Source organism: Molothrus aeneus, chromosome 6, assembly GCF_037042795.1.
Source record: "Molothrus aeneus isolate 106 chromosome 6, BPBGC_Maene_1.0, whole genome shotgun sequence".
NCBI lineage: Eukaryota > Metazoa > Chordata > Aves > Passeriformes > Icteridae > Molothrus > Molothrus aeneus.
In genome coordinates, this window is record NC_089651.1 from 6,791,379 (window position 1) to 6,810,237 (window position 18,859).

Genomic DNA, 18,859 nt, shown 5'->3' on the forward strand with positions numbered 1-18,859 from the left:
TGATTACCTGTGAATCCTGTTCTCGTGATGCAGATAACTAAGTTTTACACAGTCTTCCTTGTGTGCCTTAAGTAGGTAAGCAAAGAAGCATCACTTTCAGACAAGCATTTGCTGATTTAATTTAGACTGCACCTAAAGAAGTATTTGCAAGTCAAATTTATAAGGGTTTGGTGCAGCTGCTGCTGAGGCTCCATAGCCTTTGTAAAGCTTACACCAGTAATGTGCAGTGTAGAATTAGGATTTAAGGATTTGAGTTCAGTTGAAGGTTGGTTTGTTCCCTATCCCATCTTTGAAGTCTACTTGTTGGGGACTGTCCTTTAGTATATATTTGCTGGAAGAGAAACAAAGTGATTTCCCCAAATGTATGAACTCAGCAGCCTTTAGACTGCTTTCACTAGACTGAGAATTTTCTCAATTTAAAAGTTAAGTATCAAAGTCGAGTTGAATGTGTAGCTATTTATTACTATCTCAAATCTAACAACATGGAATGAACTAGTATCTGCTCCTTGTTTTTTTGTTTTGTACATCAAATTGCTATAGCAGTTTCTTCCTCTGCATTTGAGAGAAAAGCTGTGTTCCCTACTTAATTTGTTTCCTGATTACAGAGGGAAACAATGAGCCTTTTTTTACCCCCTGAACTCCTAATCTCATGTTCAGTTATTTCTGTTTGACTCTTAGAGACACAGTATGTTTTGGAGCTTTTATAACTGCTAGCTCTCAGCTATCAAATGCCTCCTGGAATAAGCAAACCAACATAATTAAACCTGGAGCTGATGAAATCATCTCACAGAGCCCCGAAAATGCAACCCACTAGATAATTGCATGTACTGTGTTACTTCCCAGGTGATGATTTTTTACGTTTCTTAAGATATTTGAAGTCTGTCAGTGGGACTGGGATAGGAGCTTAATCCAAAGCTTCTGAGGGAACAGAATTCTCCTGTGGGAAACTGTGATGCAGGGATATTTGCCACAAGTCAGGAGGCAACTGCAAACTGCTTATAGCATATCAGGGTGCATGAGAGTTGTAATAGCAAACTAGAGTTTGAAAAACTGTTCTTGGCCCGCTGGAGTTCCACATCAGCCTCAACCTTTCCGGTATGTGCACCGAGTTACGAGTAGGCTTTGCATGAATGCAGGAGGAATCTGGGAAAAAATGGAACTAGGCAAAACCTTGAGCAAAATGCTGTTCTATGCTCTTTATTAATTCAGCATGTAAAAGACTCAACCCAGAATCCTTTACTATATATCTTTTAAAAGTGAGTTAAGCTTAATCTTGTGTGCATATTGTGCCTTATCTAATGTGATCTAAATCCTGGTTTTTTTTTTAACTGCTCCTGGAGAAATGCTGTTTCATATCGATCAAGAAATTAAAGGTTCTGATCTCTGGATTCCTTAGTCATTCACTTTTTAAGCCATTCACTTTTTAAGCTTGGTGCAACATCTTGTATATTCATATGGTTTAGTTTATCCATCTTTACACTGGCCATGGTGCTCTAGTAGAGCATTCAGTACATGATACACTGAGAAGAAAAGAAATGTAAACTTTGTTGAAAAGCTGGGTTAGTAAAGCCAACCTCTCCCCTTAGTCACAGCTCTCAGTGTAGCCCAGGAGTGTTGTGGGCACACAGTTTGTGGTGACTGGGAGTGGGGCTGTGGCCCAGCCTCATCCCCAGTGGCTCCAGCTGTGCAGGACAGGTGAGCAGCACTGACAGCAATGAGCCATGGGGTGCCCAGGGGTGCTGAGCAATCCCCAAAGGGAGCAGAGGGCACACAGGTGGAATCCATGCAGGATGAAGAGTATAAAAGGTTGTACTGAGGAACAATAAAGAACAGATGGCTGAGGCCTTCTTTGGTGTTGGTTGTGGCTCCACTGTGTTTCCAACACAGAGGTGTGTGGATGCTGTTGGGATGAGTGACAGGATTTGTTTTGAAGTATTTCTAGGTAATTCTGCCTGCTGGCTGCCTCCATTAAGACTTGGATCTTCTCTTGCTATTTACATTCCTTCTGAGTTGATAATCCAGTTTGACTGAGCCATAAATGCTGAGAGAGAAATGCTGTTTGATAGAATTTGTACTGAGAAAGCCAGCGTGAGGAGGAAGCAAATTCAATAACAAGTTGGAGCTGGCAAGAGTGATTTAACCAGAACCTGTGCCAGGAAACTGTGGTGAACTATGAATGTCCTTCTGAACACCATGACCCCCCTTCAGCTTTATGATGGGTTGAACCTCCACTAGAAATAAACACATCTGAAGTTGTGCATTTTTGCTTTTCCAGATACAAACACTACCATTTATGTCAATGTCATGGTTTTTTTGTTGTTGTTGTCATCTTATGTCTTGTAGACTGGTGAAGGATTGTTTTTATTTTATGGGAGGCAAGAAAGGATGCTTCACGTGTCATTACAGCCACAGAATATTTACTGGGGTGGCATTGGCAAATGGATGCCAGTGAAATGGTGCAAAGAGAAGCAGCAGGTGCTTCTTTACAACTTCCACAGACATACAGAGTTTTTGACTGGCAAGAGATGTCTGGAAATGAGCTTTCCCCATAAAGGCTAATGATTGGCACATGAATTTAAAACAAGGAATGAAGCTGCCTTCGTTGAAAGACTGATTTTAGTCCTTTGTCTCTCTTGATTTTGCACTAATGATAAATTTCTGCTGTCCCCTGTGCAAAACTTTTTTGCCATTGCAATTGCAAAAGTAGGAGCAGTGTCACCAATGAACAAGGTCATTGCAAAAGAATGAGTGAAATCCACATGCCTCCATTAAAAAAACCCAGAAATAATGTTTAAGAATAAGTTAGTTAGACGTCTAAGCCTCCAAGAAGTCTGCCTTTGAGAGTGACAAACCTGTAGGCAGCATCTTGAAGTTCATAAACTTCAAGCATGGAGTCATACCGCCTATTTCCTAATCAATTTTGTCCAACTTGGAAATGGTTGTATATTTTTATCCTGCTCTGATTCCTGTAACGGTTACAGAAGTTACAGACTCTTTCGCTTGGAAATACTGTAAATCATTTTCCCTGCCTTTAGCTAATGGAAGGACAGGTATGCAGTGAGACTAGAAAACACAATAAATAACTTCCATGTCTACTTTGAATTAAACACTTTAGAGCAAGTCTTCAGTTGCAAAGCCCCACCAGACAGACCTTTTAGTATTCAAATTGTGCTCACTAGAAAATGGCTGCAGGGGAACTGCTGATGCTCTGCATATTTTGTAATTTGTCATGATCAGGCGTACCTCAAAACACGACCTGTAGTTTTTTTAAGGACAGCATTGAGCCATTGGTATTTTAACATAAAGCTGGTTCTGTAGATGTGCATTGGGGATGAAGATAACTGGAACTCAGTCATCTTTTTTCCTTTTAGTGCTTTGATGATGATGGTGCTGCTACCTCTATTAGAAGTAGGCATAACCTTGCTGTTCTCCATTTTATCTAAATTAAGGATGACCCTTGGTCCTTGCAAAGCTGCCTGGTTTGTGTTTGTAGGGCTGGTAAATACTTGCTTGTGCAGTAGTACTTCTTTATGGGAATTGGTCTTCCCCAAATTTCATAACAAGTTTGCTACAGGTAAAAGCAGTCTGTGGTCTGGATGAGATAGGAACTTGTGTGGCATTTCAAATCTAACTTAGAGGTTTTAACGGTGAAGAATATTTGTATCTTAAGACTATTTTCGTTTTCCCTGTTCCTCTTTGTTATGTAGTGCTTGAGCCCACAAATTGGAAGCATGAGGCTAAAAGCTGAAAAATGCAAGCAGAAACAAAAAGCCATATGGCAATAGCAGGAGTTTCTGCCACCCCACCTTAGGCTCGTGACAACATGCCCTAGAGTTAACCTACAGTCAGGAGCTAATAATGACACAGATGGAAGTGAGCTAGCATATGTATTCCAAGTAATACCCCTCAGGTTTTAATCAGCATCTTTTCTGTGTCAGGCATCTAAATTGCCGTGGAGAGATTAGCAAAATATGCCTGTGGTACGCATGGTAAAGGCAGCTTTGTGTACTGGCTGAATTGAGGGGTTGTGAGCAAGAGCTCCCCTGTTCTCCTCTGGTTGGTTCAGTGGTGACTTGCTGCAATCTGGGGTAAAATGTTTAAAATACTTGTGGGCTTTAGGCTGCCCAGAGGGGAAACACCATTTCTGATGTGGTTCCTTCTCACCTAAGGATGTTGGGATTCAGTGTTTGCAAAGCACTTTGGAGGCTTTGATAGCACGTTCTCCAAAAAATGTTGTACAATTGGAGAGTCACAGCAGCTTAAGTACCAGATTTCTTAGTTCTGGCAACCTCTTTGCCTCTCTGTAACTACTAATTATCTCTTGTGTGACATTTTTGCTTTTGATTTTGAATAGGATGGTGACTTTTCCAGCTATTCTGTTATGTTGTGGAGATGTTTGGGAGAGGGAGAATACTTGGCTGTTTCCAAGACTAATTGTGTAATTTGATGTTTCTTGCTTTAACTTTCTCTTTCCTCCCCCACCCCCAGCTATTAGAAGAGAAGCTGTCCTTCCCTGCAGCATAGTGGGATCTGCTTACATGAAGGGACAGGTATTGAAGTTTTTCTAGAGACGTGTTTATTTAAAGACTGAAATCTCATATACAAACCTACCCTTTGGAGCTTAAGGGCTCTTACAGTGAGAACAGTGCTTTGCTGGCAGCAAAGCCACTTTGTTCAGTGGGGGGTTGTGCATGAAATGGGACACCCAAGTGAGGAACATTAGGTGGTGCTGGGCTGGATTTTGCATACTTCTCTTTATAGACATGTCCAGGCTGTTTATGTGCTTATATCAGTGAGGGAAGAGAAGAGCTAGCCTGCACACCTAGAAAGGATTTTTCCTTTCTCTTTAGACTGTATTACCAAGTATCCATGTATCCCTCAGGAGTCCTGAGGAAGCTGCTTTGCTGGAACCTGTCACATTTTGTTCTGATACAGCTATTAGCTGTAGTTTAGGTTGTGACCCCATCTGATTTTCTGGCCACATAAATACTGGTCACCTTTGCAACTGATACAAGTCTATGAATGAAACACTGTGGATTTATACCAGGCAGGGACTGTAGAATTAGGGACCTAGAATTAGGTCCACTGGAACTTAGTCCTTCAAGGAGCTTCCATAATTTTTGTGGATATAATTCCCCATGATGCCACAATCTGGTATGTCTAGTGGCAAGTGTGAAAAGTCAGGAACCATGTAACCTCATTTTTAATTAGGAAAGGGAAGGTTCCAATGTCTGTGTAATTCACAGAAATCACAGTGTAACACTCCTTGGTGAAAGAAATTATACCATTATACAGCTGGGAGAATGCAGGGGTTGGATAAATTAATTTTTCCTGTAAGACTGCAGGGAGGGGCTTCTTTTCTCTTTGTTCCATTAAATGTTTGTACCTTGAGCAGTACAGCTAATGAAGATTGTTTTCAAACTCTTGCATCTTTGCCAGATGTACCCTCCTCACTCCTTCTAGGGATTCCAAACTCTTTCCCTCAGTGGAGCTTGTGAAATCAAAGGGAAAATACAGTGTACACTGGTGTTTGCCCAAGGATGGAGGAGGAGAAGAGCTTGTTTGGGTCACTCTCAGGTGTTGTCATGCTGGTCATACAGCGTGACCCTGTGTATCCCTCTGCTGAATCTGGCTGAAGTTGGCCCCCAGATTTTTAAAATAGATTAGGATAGAGTACCAGCCATAGGAATTGCAAGAGTCTTGTTTCAACATGAAACCACTTAGAAGGTGAGGGAAAAAAAGCTGAAAACTGTAATGCTTTGAAATCTGTGGGAACCTGTATTGTCAGTGTAAAATATCATTGGTGAAAGAGCACTTCTTGCCAAAGTGTTTTCAGTGCAGTTATGTTAACATAGTGACATAATTTTCCTGTAGTGTTATCTCCCAAGATAAAGCTGTTGTCACAGCAAGACACAGGCAGGGCTGGCTGCCCAGTGCAGTGGATTCCCAATAAGCAAATCCTTCCATCCTTGTACAAGTCCTCGTTATTCTGTTAGCATTGATTGAGGTGAAATCTGCAAACCTACAGATTCCTCCTTCTGCTGTGGTTCTGCTCCATGTAACTTTGGACTTGAATACTGCCAGGAAGTGCTGTGGTACCTCAGAGTAAGCTTTTCTTCCTTGCCCTGTGTATGGAAATGATTTCCATGGGGATGCTGTGCTGACAGCTGGACTGAGCATGTATCAAGAAAATCCACACACAAGGGCAGACAGCCAAAAGATGACTGAAACTCCACTAGCAAATGCAGGAGGACTGTTAATACCTGTCAGGGCTCTCACAACAAGCAGTTCTGGTTTCTGGTTCCTGCACATCACAATGTACAGCTGCATTTCAAGTACTGGCTATGGCTAAAAGCGAGGCATTGTCTCACAGCGGTGCCACACGCAGTTAGGGTCTCTGCAAGGTAAGAGTCCTGCAACAAGCAGGAATAGCCCTTGCTATCCTCTCCTCACCCTGGTGAAAGCACTGCCTGCCCAAACCACTGGTAACTGCTCCATCTGACCATCATGCTTTTTAACCATTTCTTTTCCTTGGCAAATCTTCACTTTCGTTCCTGTTGGGTGCCTAATGTTCTGTAGGTCCTAGGAAGCTGCCACTTGCAGCAGAACTGATGCCTGTGTGGGATGCTTCACATGCTGTTCAATAGTTTGTAGGCACTCTGAGATCCAAGCTCAACCGGTGCAGGAACTCCTGGGTTGTTCCAGGATGCTGGGCACATGTCACTGTTCAAGGGATCCAACTTGTGCTAGATTGCACAACATGGTCTGTTCTGTTCCTCCTTCTGGGTGCCAATTATCCTTGACTCCTCTGTGAGCTTCATGTGTGTACTTGGCAGAATAGCTTAGTCCTGTGATGATTCAGTGCAGTGTTTCATACCAAAGGGCCCCAGTGAAACAGAAGACAAACTACAGATGCTGCTCAAAGGTCTGAGGTTCTGCCTTAATGCTCTTTTGCACACAGGTTGAATTAGCATTTTCTAAAGCTCTAGTGGCTATTGAAGCAAATGATTTCAGAGAACTGTAATTATCTGCCCCCATGGAGGGGGCATCTTGGCATAGAGTAATTACTTAATGGATTGGTTTCATGGGGGAGTGGGAGGGGAGTATGTACCCTATTCTATAGGTGAACCTTCCTTTCACAGAGATTGCTTTCATGTTACTTCTGAATGACCACAGTAATGGCGTGAACATACCTTGATGTATACTCTAAAGAGATAAATGCAGATTTCTGAAGTCATTTTTGAAATTGGGATTTGCTAATGCACGAGTTTTGGGCTTAGAGTATCATCCCTACTGTACAGTATTTGTGACATAGGACTAGAAGTGCAGCATGTTATTCTACCCATGGTACTCTGAAAAGCAGAAATAAACCTCTTGGTAGTGTTTAAATTTGTGGAGGACATTTCAGTGAATAGCTTGGGATTTCAACGTGAAATTTTGGCCGAAAAATGTTGTGGTGAAGCACATTGTGTTTGATGGGAATGGTGGCACACACAGAGGGTCCTTTGGGAGCTGAGTTTCTTTGAGTACAGCTGGAATCACAGCTCCCCCGTGGTTTGAGTGCCCCAAGTGAGGTAGGCTGCATGAACAGCTCCAAAGGCACTAAGTGTGTCACTGGATCAATCATCAGTTCCCATTGTCACAGCATTAAAAAAGTGCACATCTCTTCTAAAGATATCTCTCTGAAAATGTATGATACCATCTGTGAACCTGGTCTGTTTCTTCACTTGTGCACACTGTCAAAACTCATCCTTCCTGTTTACTGGTATGGGCAGACTGGGTCTGAGTGTGTCCAACAGAGATCCTGCTGGGAGCACCACCTCGCAGTCCTGCACTTAGCCAATTTAAATGCAATTAGGTGTGTTTGCAATGAATCTGCTTTGCACTCATTAAAGCAGCTGAATTCTCACTCAGTGAGTGTTTGAGGCCTGCTTGAGTGTCTAGGAAGGAAGGTATGAGCAAAGTCTGTAGGAAACTCTGATACGTGGCTCTGTGAAGGATCAGGACTCTGATGTCATGGCATTATTACTTTGCCATTATTTTCTTTGGGTGCTTTCTCACCTCTGGTTGTCAGAAGCTGATTCCTGTATGTACTGAGGAGAAAGTCCAATAAAACCTTGGAACCCCACAAAAAATGCCGTGTATTCCTTTAGACAGATGCATGGTTTTCCAGAGCCAATGTAGACATTGCTTGAGTTTCTTTGGTCTCACAAGCTGTACCACAGACAATATTTAGCAACATAAGATGAAAGTCAATTTCTCATGCTAAAAGTTCTAGTTAAAGTTAACACTTCCTGTAAATATGCTTGCTGTTTATCTTGGACTTCAAAATACTTCACAGTGTCTGCTATCTCTGGCATTAAGACTAAGTAGATTTCATTACCTCAGGGAAAACCAACATGGGAATAAAAGTAAAATAGGTTTATTCTTCCTGACAAGAAGCACCAACTTAGAAGAATACAAATTGGATATGGTGTGCATGTATATGTATTGGGGGGTGGGGGCTTTATTTGCAGTAATAAAATGTAATTATATACTTTGCTGCATAAATAGCCTTGAGGATGAGTAGAGTGTGTCAGACATCCAGTTATGCATGTGATAAAGGTTAATACTATTTGTTCTCAGTACATTTAGTCTTTGCAAATCATGTGCTGACATGCATCCTATTTTGATATCCGTTCACACACTCTGGTAATGATGCATAAAGCAGGAACTCATGCCTGTGGCATTCAGTAGGGTTTAGTAAATTGAACTTTTGTGTAAAGATCTTAGAAAATGGCAAGGCACAAAACGAATGTCACTTGCTGCTAATTTTATCTTCCTTCACGCACTCCTTTCTGGAGATTAAAGCATGAATCTATTCACTACTGAAAGTTATTTCAACTCACATGGCACATATTGGGATCCAGGAAAGCAAATACATGTTCACAGCTATTCCTTAGGTCCCTCTGCTGGAAATATAACCTGTTAAGCTGGTGGATTTTTGCTTAAAAGACCTAAAATTAATGAAATAATTAACTGATGAATCTTCATTAAATACAAATACTGAAATAAATAGTACAGCAAGGTAATTGACTGTATATGTAAAGCAGCTGTAGCTAATTGATGTGACCTTCATTTAATGAGCCTGCTTCCCATTAGTGGAGATGCCTGCCACAATTCCGTGTCCTTGCTCTAGCTGTAACTGTTGGACTTTATTGGGCTGTGAAGTAGGTCACATCTTCCTGAGATCCGCTCCAGTGGGTGACCTCTTTTCATGGCTCCAGCTTCACCGGAGTGCTGTGTGAAAGCACAGGGGACATTCTTGAGGCCATGAGAATGGACAGTGTTCCCAAAGCTGGTCTCAAATGTGATTTCTGATGGGCACACCTCATGTCCCGAGGGAGCAGCTTAAGGCTCTCAGGGAGGCTGCTGTGTATCTATGTTGTACATGTTCGTGGGTGTTCAGTGCCTGGGACAACAGCTGGAGCAAGATCTCTTCTCCTAGAGAGGTCTGCAATCTTTGATGGCCTGAGGTGTGGCTGAACAGGAGCGCAGAAGGGTTGCAGCCTTTACTTGTTGTTTCTAGAAGGTGTGGTGTAGAGACCTGAACCTCCTACACCTGAGAAGGGAGGGAAAATGACTGATGTTGTAACATCAGTGATTTTTTTTTATTGTGTGTTTGTGGGTGCACGTCTTTCTACAAGAAGTCATGGCTACACTGCTAGTCTGGCATGCAGATGTGTTGATGCCCTCAGAACGTGCATTATCAGCCAGGTTGCTCCAGTGGTGAGCCTCTGTGGGGAATAGTGAAATAGTGGCTCAGTCTGCCAGCACAGGCTCAGGCATGGATGTGCACAGAAATGCTGGGGCATCTCCATGCAAGGCCTCTCACTGCTGGCTGTGCCCAGTGATCAATACCTCTCTTGGTAGTAGCAGGCTGGGAAAATAGGAAAATAGTTTTCTCCCATGTTCCCAGCCCAGTTCCCCTTCCCCACAGGGTGGCACAGTGACTGGCTCATCATCAGAAGGATGTGCAATATGTTAATGTTTGGGGTTTACAAGACACTTAAGGTAACAGGACAGGCACTAGCTTTAATCTTTGCAATATAGTGAAGGTTTGGTGGTTGGAGAACAGAGAGGAAAAGGACTGGAAGGTGCCATCCAAAGTGTTCCAGTGACCTTATTGATGCTGCATTGGGATAATAGTATTGCCTCATTAAGAAAGAGATGAACCATGCTGTTGTGGTTTGATGCTGGCTAAATGCCAGGCACCCTGGGAAAAACTCTTCAGCCATTCTCCTCTGCTACAGTTGAGCAGAGGAGGGGGAAAGGAAACCCAAAGGGGCTCATGAGTTGAGGTAAGGATTGGGAAGAAATACTTGAAGGGCAAAATAAGCTGAAAAATTAAAAGATATTTTAAAAAATCACTTCGATGGCTGGCTTATTCTCTCATCAAAAAATCAAGCCAGGTAAAACCAGCACACATGCTTTTGTGTGTCAGTTCAACAATAGCTGAAAGGTTGTGGGATTCTATCTGTGACATGAGATACCATATTCTGCTACAGCATGTTGAACTAGTTGATATTTATAAGCTGCTAATACAAATTGCTATGGTCTCTAAAATGAAGATATTTCCCAGGTGATAAAATACTACACCCTTGTATTAAATCACTTGATACAATTTTGCTGCCAAAGATAAGGACTCTGTATAGTGCTCAAGTTGCTGTCAAGATAGAGAGAAGAATGTTTTTACATCCTGCTTCTGGAGTTCAGCTTAGTCTGGGGCTCACTTGCAGAGCAGTAGATGTTTGATCTGTGGTTTCTTGCTGGCAATATTCCTTTATCTGTGCTGCTAAAGCTTAGTTTGACATGCTCTTCTACAGATTTAAATGGGAGGAAGAGGATTGGCTTTTAAGCAGTGTATCATCAGGATGTTATGTGGGTCATGCCTGTCTAAAAATTGTTGGTTTTCAGAGTCTAGTTGTACACAGTTTCTTGCAGCTTGTTGTGAGTGAAGCTGCCCAGCCTCTGTTCTGTTCTCTCCCTATTCTGTGTGAGGTGAGCAGCCCAGTGACAGGGGTGAAGGATGTGGCCTGCTCCAAGGTTCTTCTCTCCTTTGTTCACTTGTCTAGCTTGAAAAGCACAGAGCAGCTCCAGCTGGTGTGCTTACCTGATGGGGCAAACTTCTCCCTGCTCTGTGCTTGTTTGGTGCCCCTTGTGCCCTCTCTCTTGTGCCCTACATGCTCAGAGAGACTCTGTCCCACAGAGTCAGGAACTGGCCGGGACCTCTGGGCACTGCTTCCATAAAAAGAACAGGAACTTGGTTAGGAGCCAGAAGATCTGTTTTCTGTTCATTGCTCTGGTGGCCACAGAGTGTGATGTGTGTGTTTGGGGTTCTTTTCATTTTAAACAATTCTCTGAAGAGAGAGTGTATAAATATTATTTTTCTGTTCCACTGGCTCTGCATTTGTATGTTAGCTGAGCCACCCATCTTCAAGACAAGAAGAGTTGCTTTGTCTCTCATTGGGTAGAGGAAGACTCGCAATCTTTTTCCTTCTTTTGTAAATCACCTCTGTAATGCCTCTTTTCCTCTCATTTGAGGAAGAAATCTGACACTCCCTTTAGAATGTTTTAAAAATTCCAACAGGAAAAAACTGCAAAATATTAATGTTCTGCATGGTTAGAGCAAACACTATGTTCCTCTGAGTCACAGATGTCAGGTTTGTTTAATCTTAATAAATCTATGCCACAACAACACTATTGAACAGGAAGAGGGATGGAGGGATGAAGGAAGAGTAGTGCTGGGTTAGAAAGGATTCCTGGCCAAAATCTTGTTTAGTGGGAGTCTGGAGATGAAGGGGGCATGGGCATAAACCTGAACACTTCCCACCCTGCCTTCATTAATTACATCTTGGACATTGCCTTTCTAGTGCACATTTCATTTTATTTGTATGTTTTATGATAAATTGCCTTTCCATGTTAAGTCATAAGAGTACTCATTTCCCACAGTACATTTGCTGGAGATAAAGTAAGCCTTTTTACATAGCACCCTGTTGGCAAACAAAAATAGCATTTACTCCAATGTGTGTTGCCAAGTATGAGGTACTTCCAAATGAAGTTCAAAAGCTCTGAAACATGCATTAGCTGCTTTTTCAAAAATGTGAACAATGCCACTGCTTTCTAGCAAACAGAACTGGTGAGAAGAGGGATTGGAAGGGAAAAAATAACAACTGGTATGATAGATGTTGTAGTAGTGCCGGGGATCAGACAGAAGGCATAGCTCTCTGTCACTGCAGGATTTGGGGGTGCTTCTTGTAACAGGACTTAGAGCATCTACTCTGCCCTTCAGGAGGAAACAATTTCTACCTGAGCAGCCTTAGCAAAGCACTTGGGCAGGAGTTCATGTGAGCTCCCCGCGGCTGGGAGTCCCCACAGGAGTGAGCTGTGCTGATTCCAGGCCTGGTGAGGAATTGTCTGACCAGCACTCCTCTCTGGTGCTACCCCTCCCCTCCCAGTGAGGACAGAGATGAGCATGCACATACACCCTTAACACCTGCCAGATTTGGGGGCAGAATGTGAGAGAAACGGGCCAGCGGCTGTATTTCAGCATGGCAGTAGGGCTGGCGATGCTGGGTTTCATGATGGCCCCTGGGCTCTATCTAGGTGTAAATAAATGTTTTAGCCACCTGAGAACAGGTGCTGTGGGGCCCTGGAGAAGCACAGGGTAGTGGCTCTGCTGCTGTCACTTCAGTGTAGCTCTTCCCAGCTGTGTGTTCCAGCACGCCCCTTCCGTGCTGTTCACATGATGCAAGCATCTGTCCTGCTCAAGTTTACTGCTCCAGGCCATGTTCTTGTTCTCTATTTATGTATACATACACCTTCTACGTTTAGACGAGAAATTGACAATTGGATGGCTTCTTCCTGTGTTTTGAAGATTGCTTTCAAAACACAAATGCAGTTTATCCTGGTGCTGCTCAGCTGCTTGTTTGTTTGGGGTTTTTTTTGTGGGCAGAATGATGAGCTATTTTCTGCCTTAGAGAGATCTTCAAAATCAAGTATTTACATTTGCGCTTGAAATGGAAGTCTTGCCTCTCAGAGCTGTGGAGCTGTGTTTTATTGCTGAAATGTTGTATTGCTAAAGAGCAGTTCTGCTTTTGCTGTTACTTGGAATAGGTGTAATTGGTCAATAAATAAGGAGTCTCTGTAGTATCTAATCTAATACTTACACTGAATGATTTTAGCATGTAGGAACCGAGTTGCTGGGATCAATGTTGCCTGCGCTGCAGCCTGTGCTTTTTCTGAAACTCTAATTTAAAGCACAGTCTTTAACAAGAGTATGCTTCATCACTGGTAATGAGTTGCAACTGCGTGCAGAACACCTCTGTAGAAAACGCACAGTCTTGTGAGTTTTATTACTCCAAACCTCGTAAGTTAATTTGTTTTTCTTGGTTTTTACAGTTCCACCAAGTGAGAAGAGTGATGACCATCCTTTTCTTTACTATGGTTATCTCATACTTCACTTGCATGAAGGCTGCCCCAATGAAAGAAGCCAGTCTAAGAGGACAAGGCAGCTTGGCTTACCCAGGTCTCCGGACCCACGGGACTCTGGAGAGCATAAACGGGCCCAGTGCCGGTTCCAGGGCGCTGACATCGTTGGCAGACACCTTTGAGCACGTCATAGAGGAGCTCCTGGACGAGGAGCAGGACATCCAGCCCGGCGAGGGAAACAAGGATGCAGACTTGTACACATCCCGAGTGATGCTAAGCAGCCAAGTGCCTTTGGAACCCCCGCTGCTGTTCCTGCTGGAGGAGTACAAAAACTACCTGGATGCCGCCAACATGTCGATGCGCGTGCGGCGCCACTCGGACCCCGCGCGCCGCGGGGAGCTGAGCGTCTGCGACAGCACCAGCGAGTGGGTGACGGCCGCCGAGAAAAAGACTGCGGTGGACATGTCCGGGGCCACCGTCACCGTGCTGGAGAAAGTCCCCGTGCCCAAAGGCCAGCTGAAGCAATACTTCTACGAGACCAAATGCAACCCCAAGGGGTACACAAAGGAGGGCTGCAGGGGCATAGACAAGAGGCACTGGAACTCGCAGTGCCGAACTACGCAGTCTTACGTGAGAGCTCTCACCATGGATAACAAAAAGAGAGTTGGCTGGCGCTTCATAAGGATAGACACTTCTTGTGTATGTACATTGACCATTAAAAGGGGAAGATAGTGGATTCGTGTTGTATAGATTATATTGAGACAAAATTATCTATTTGTATATATACATAACAGGGTAAATTATTCGGTAAAAAATAATTTTATGGACTGCATGTATGACTGAAGTTTATACAGTACAGTGGTTACACAATCTATTTATTGAACATATCCATGACCTGAAGGGGAACAATAGTCATTTGCGCACAAGTTTAAACAAAGAAACAAAAAAGAAAATCAAAAAAAAAAAAAAAAAAAAGAAAAAGAAAATCAAGCGAACAAAAAAGTCTGCATTACATTCCTCCATAACATTGTGGTTTGTCGCCGTTGCCAAGAATTGAAAATATAAAAAATTTAAAAAAAAAAGAATAAAATTGCATGCTGCTTCAATTGTGAATTAATGATAAACTGTCCTCTTTCAGAAAAATAAATTGAACCAAAACATTCTGTTTACATTTTAGACAGTAAGTATCTTTAGTCTGTTAGTATATATGTTTACTGCTTCTAACTTCTGATAGCGTTGAAATTAAAACAATGTCAAGGTGCTGTTGTCATAGTTTTACTGTTTCTCTTTTACTTTTGAACTCCCATCAGATTGAAAAACAAAAAAATCATTACGTTATTCTGGATTAGAAAAAAATTTGGTTTTTGTATGTTGTGAAGGTGTTTGCAATAGCAGTCCGACTACTGACAAAAATAATAAAAAGAGGCAACTGAAAAAGAATGGTGATGTTCCACTTCACATTGTTGAACTTCAGGCTTAAAGACAACACTTATTTAACTGTATGGCAACATGCTTTTTTGGTTGTTGGGGGGGTGGTTTGTTGTTGTTGGGTTTTTTTTTTTTTGTCTTTCTTTTTCAATTTTCAGTCTTTTGAGACATGCATTTGCTTATACCATGTTTGCTTGTGTTTGAGAATTTTTTTCCCCTTTTCTCCCTCTGGAGAGACATTGGTTGTGATCTTTAAGTATTTCACTTACCATAGAACTGGAGCTTGTCATATAGAGAATATTCTATAGTGTTCCGAGCAATTATTTTCCTATAATAAAAGACTGTGCTTGGATCAAATGTCTTGGTGAAGCACGGTGAGAGTGTCACTAGAAAAAGGGTCTAGGAAAGAGGATGGAGGGTCTGAAATCAGGCTGGTTGTGGGACTTTATAGCTCAGCCAGTTTGGGAACAAATGACAGTGCTTTGGGTTGGCTGGGGCTGTCCCAGTTGCAGTCATTACTGAATGTGCATCACGTTAGAGAGCAGAGCTTGGCCATGTGCGTGGATGCCCTTCCCCTGCAGAGCATGCCAGCAGCCCCAGCCCTGCAGAGCTGGTGGGCACACCCTGGGGCATCTGTGCCTGAAGGAGCCCTGGAAACCAGCTTGGGAATGGGACAGAGAGGAGCTGCTTCCAGCAGAAACAAATTGGCATTGTGTTCATGTGGCTCCACCTCTGCCGGCAGGCTTACCTTGTGAAACAAATACTGCCACTAAAAATCCACTCTGGAAGCAAATCAGGAGCAAGTGCTGGCAGAGCTGGCTTAGCTTGCTTAGGTCTGAGGGATGTGCTCACTCTGTGCTCCCCCTCTGCTGACAGAAGTACTGCTAAGAAGGCAGGTTGTGAGGCTGAGCTGTGCACAGCACACTGGCCACAGTGGGCTGAGCACTGAAATAGCTCCTTAGAAAGCTCACTGGAGGCTCAGGCTATATTTGTAGCTCCTGGAGATAAAAAATAGCTGAAGAGGTAGGAGAATACAGCAAAATATAATCTGCTTCTGAATGCTGTAGAATCTGTGTTTATTAAAACTCTGACTGGGCAAAGCTTACAGAAATATGTTTGCCCCAGGAATGCTCTTTGAAGAGCATATTTAAAACTGATTTTGTGTCATCACTGGTAGAAACCCATGCTGGAAGCTAACAGACACGACATCAGTGATTTCTTCTGCTTTGGGTAGAAGGGCAGCCCCTTCCTGAGGGTAACTGCCTGTTAAAGTGCCAGTGGCCAGACTGTGAGTGAGAAGAGAGGGTTGTGTGACCCACCTGAGCTTCAAACTTCAGCCTTCCCCATTGACTGCTGATGGGCATTTCCCACACAGGAAAAAAAAAAAAAAAAAAACAAAAAAAACCCTTATTGAAATTCTCAAAACTTCATCTCAGATATTCTTCATGCAAATTAAATCATAGTATCAAAGACTGTTTTGTGTTGGAAGGGACCTTAAAGATGCCTTTTATCATGGGCAGGTCCAGCTTCCACCTGAGCATTTCACTGCCCTGGGGCCACGCCTGTGTGTGTGTTGTAATTGGCATTGGGTAAAGCCAGCGTGGCTCAGGAGCTGCTCTCAGCAGCACTGCTCACCTGCAGCAGAGAAGTGCTCTAATGCTGGCTCCTCTCAAAACAAGGGCTGGCTGCTGGGAAGGAAAGGATGGTGCTGATGTGGGAGCAACAAACAAATCACTCAGCTAGACTGCAAGGGATAGCTAGGATCTGACAGGAATCCAATAACTGCCAGTTCAAAGAAACTTCCAAAAGAGAAGCCTTAATGCCCAAATCATGCTAGAAATAAAGCTCCTTACTTCTCAGAGTTAACTGTGGCTATATCCTTTGCTTGTAAATGCTCAGCTGGCACAGTGAGGGTGGTGCAGGTGTGGCAGAATGAGAGGAGTGGGATGGTGGCTTCAGAGGGATGAAGGACATCTCGTGGAGCTGGAGGCCCAGAGAGCTGTGCCTGGTACCTACACCAGAGTGACGTAGAGATTGCAGAGATGTGATTGAGAAGGTGCCAGCTCTGTGCTCAGTAACTGATCAGGAATTGATATTATTGATATTATTGATACTGATATTGGCAAAGAACTGTGCCTGGTACCTACACCAGAGCGATATTCCCCAGAACATGCCAGCTCTGTGCTCAGTAACTGATCAGGAATTGATATTATTGATATTATTGATACTGATATTGGCAAAGAACTGTGCCTGGTACCTACACCAGAGCGATATTCCCCAGAACATGCCAGCTCTGTGCTCAGTAACTGATCAGGAATTGATATTATTGATATTATTGATACTGATATTGGCAAAGAACTGTGCCTGGTACCTACACCAGAGCGATATTCCCCAGAACATGCCAGCTCTATGCTCGGTAACTGATCAGGAATTGATATTATTGATATTATTGATACTGATATTGGCAAAGAACTGTGCCTGGTACCTACACCAGAGTGATATTCACCAGAACATGCCAGCTCTGTGCTCAGTAACTGATCAGTAATTGATATTATTGATACTGGCAATTAACCTGCAATAGTGATTGATATATATTGATATTATGGATATTGGCAATTAAGCTGCAGCCCCACAGCTCTGACATTAGACATCCATGCTCACAGGCTGGGCAGTTTTAGTTAACACAGAGACAGAGAGGGGAGGGTTGGTTTTCCTTCACATCACTTCATTAAACTCTTAATTAAACTTCATTAACTCTTGCTGTGGTCTGTTGGTGACAGAAGTATTCCATGCATGTCAGCAGGCCTAGTGCTGTGTTAAAGGACTCTTGCAACTGTAAGTTCATGTCTGTGGCCTTGTTCTCTATTATTCATCTTGTGTAACATAAATATTTATTGTATATTTATATAATTTTATGGTTTTTTGGGAAAATACTGAAATTGGCATTAAAATTTAAAAGCAACTGCGTCATATTGTAAATATAATTGAGCTATATTTAAGTGTACTGATTAACATAATATATGTTTAACTAGAGTTTTTTATGTTTTTAAATATATTTTCGAAATACATATATATATATATAAAATGGGGTTTTTTGGGGGACCATGTGACTTTTCTCTAATTGTAAAACAAACTTGAGTTTTACTATAAATATGTGTGTTCTTTGTTTTAAAACAATTTTTACTCTATTTTAGCAATAAAATCTCACTCGGAGGGCAGGTAGCCCCCTGTTTCATAGCTAGCATTGGGAGGGGAGGGATAGCAAGAATTTACTCCACATGAAAGCTGGGGATGCTTGCAGGATGATGCATTTCCATTTAATTCCAGCACAAAAGTCCTCATGAACTAAAAGCCCATGAATGACATATATATGGTTTTACTCAAGTATAAAATAAAGAGCATAAGGGGGAGGGAGTTTCTACCCTTAGTAGCTAAGGGATAAGTGACACATAAATTCAATAGCTACAGTCATGTGCCTGATTTTTAAATCGTTATTTTAAAATTTATATTTTAAATTTATATTTATTTTTTTTAAATTTATATTTATATCCCCTGCACTGATTTATGACCCTACAGAGTGCTAGGAGTGAGATTCCTTGGATTTAACACCTTGTTGGCATTTCTAAAATAATCTCTACTACAACTGCCAAGCCTGTACATTTAGTTATCCCATAGACCTTTAATAATCAATAAATCCTCACGAGGAGTAGAAAACTTGCATATAACTTAAGGAGGGGGGTGGGGGGAAGCACAAACCCACACTCTCCCCAAAAAACCTATTGCTGCAGATTTTTCAGGAGCCCAGTACCAGCAATATCTCACAAAAACTGAGGGAATTATTCTTCTGCAGATGGTCACTGGTATGAAACACACCTGCATGCACATTACTTTTTTATTGTCACCCTGACATGGATGCTGCAGCCCTTGGGATGTGGATGGGCAGAGCTGCCTTTTGGCCATG

General features: G+C 42.5%; 1 protein-coding gene across 5 annotated transcripts in view; it reads left to right on the forward strand.

Moving 5' to 3' along the window:
- Window positions 1-14,910, forward strand: part of BDNF (brain derived neurotrophic factor) — a 37,831-nt gene extending 22,921 nt beyond the window's left edge. For 4 of the 5 annotated variants that reach the window (XM_066552029.1, XM_066552032.1, XM_066552033.1 and 1 more), the window contains exon 2: window positions 13,441-14,910. In XM_066552029.1, the coding sequence (XP_066408126.1) occupies window positions 13,441-14,202 (762 nt within the window). In that variant the 3' untranslated portion in view covers window positions 14,203-14,910. Of the gene's footprint in view, window positions 1-4,488; window positions 4,551-13,440 lie in introns of those variants that run through there. The other variant, XM_066552028.1, reaches the window with a different exon arrangement.
- The last annotated feature ends 3,949 nt before the right edge of the window (window positions 14,911-18,859 follow it).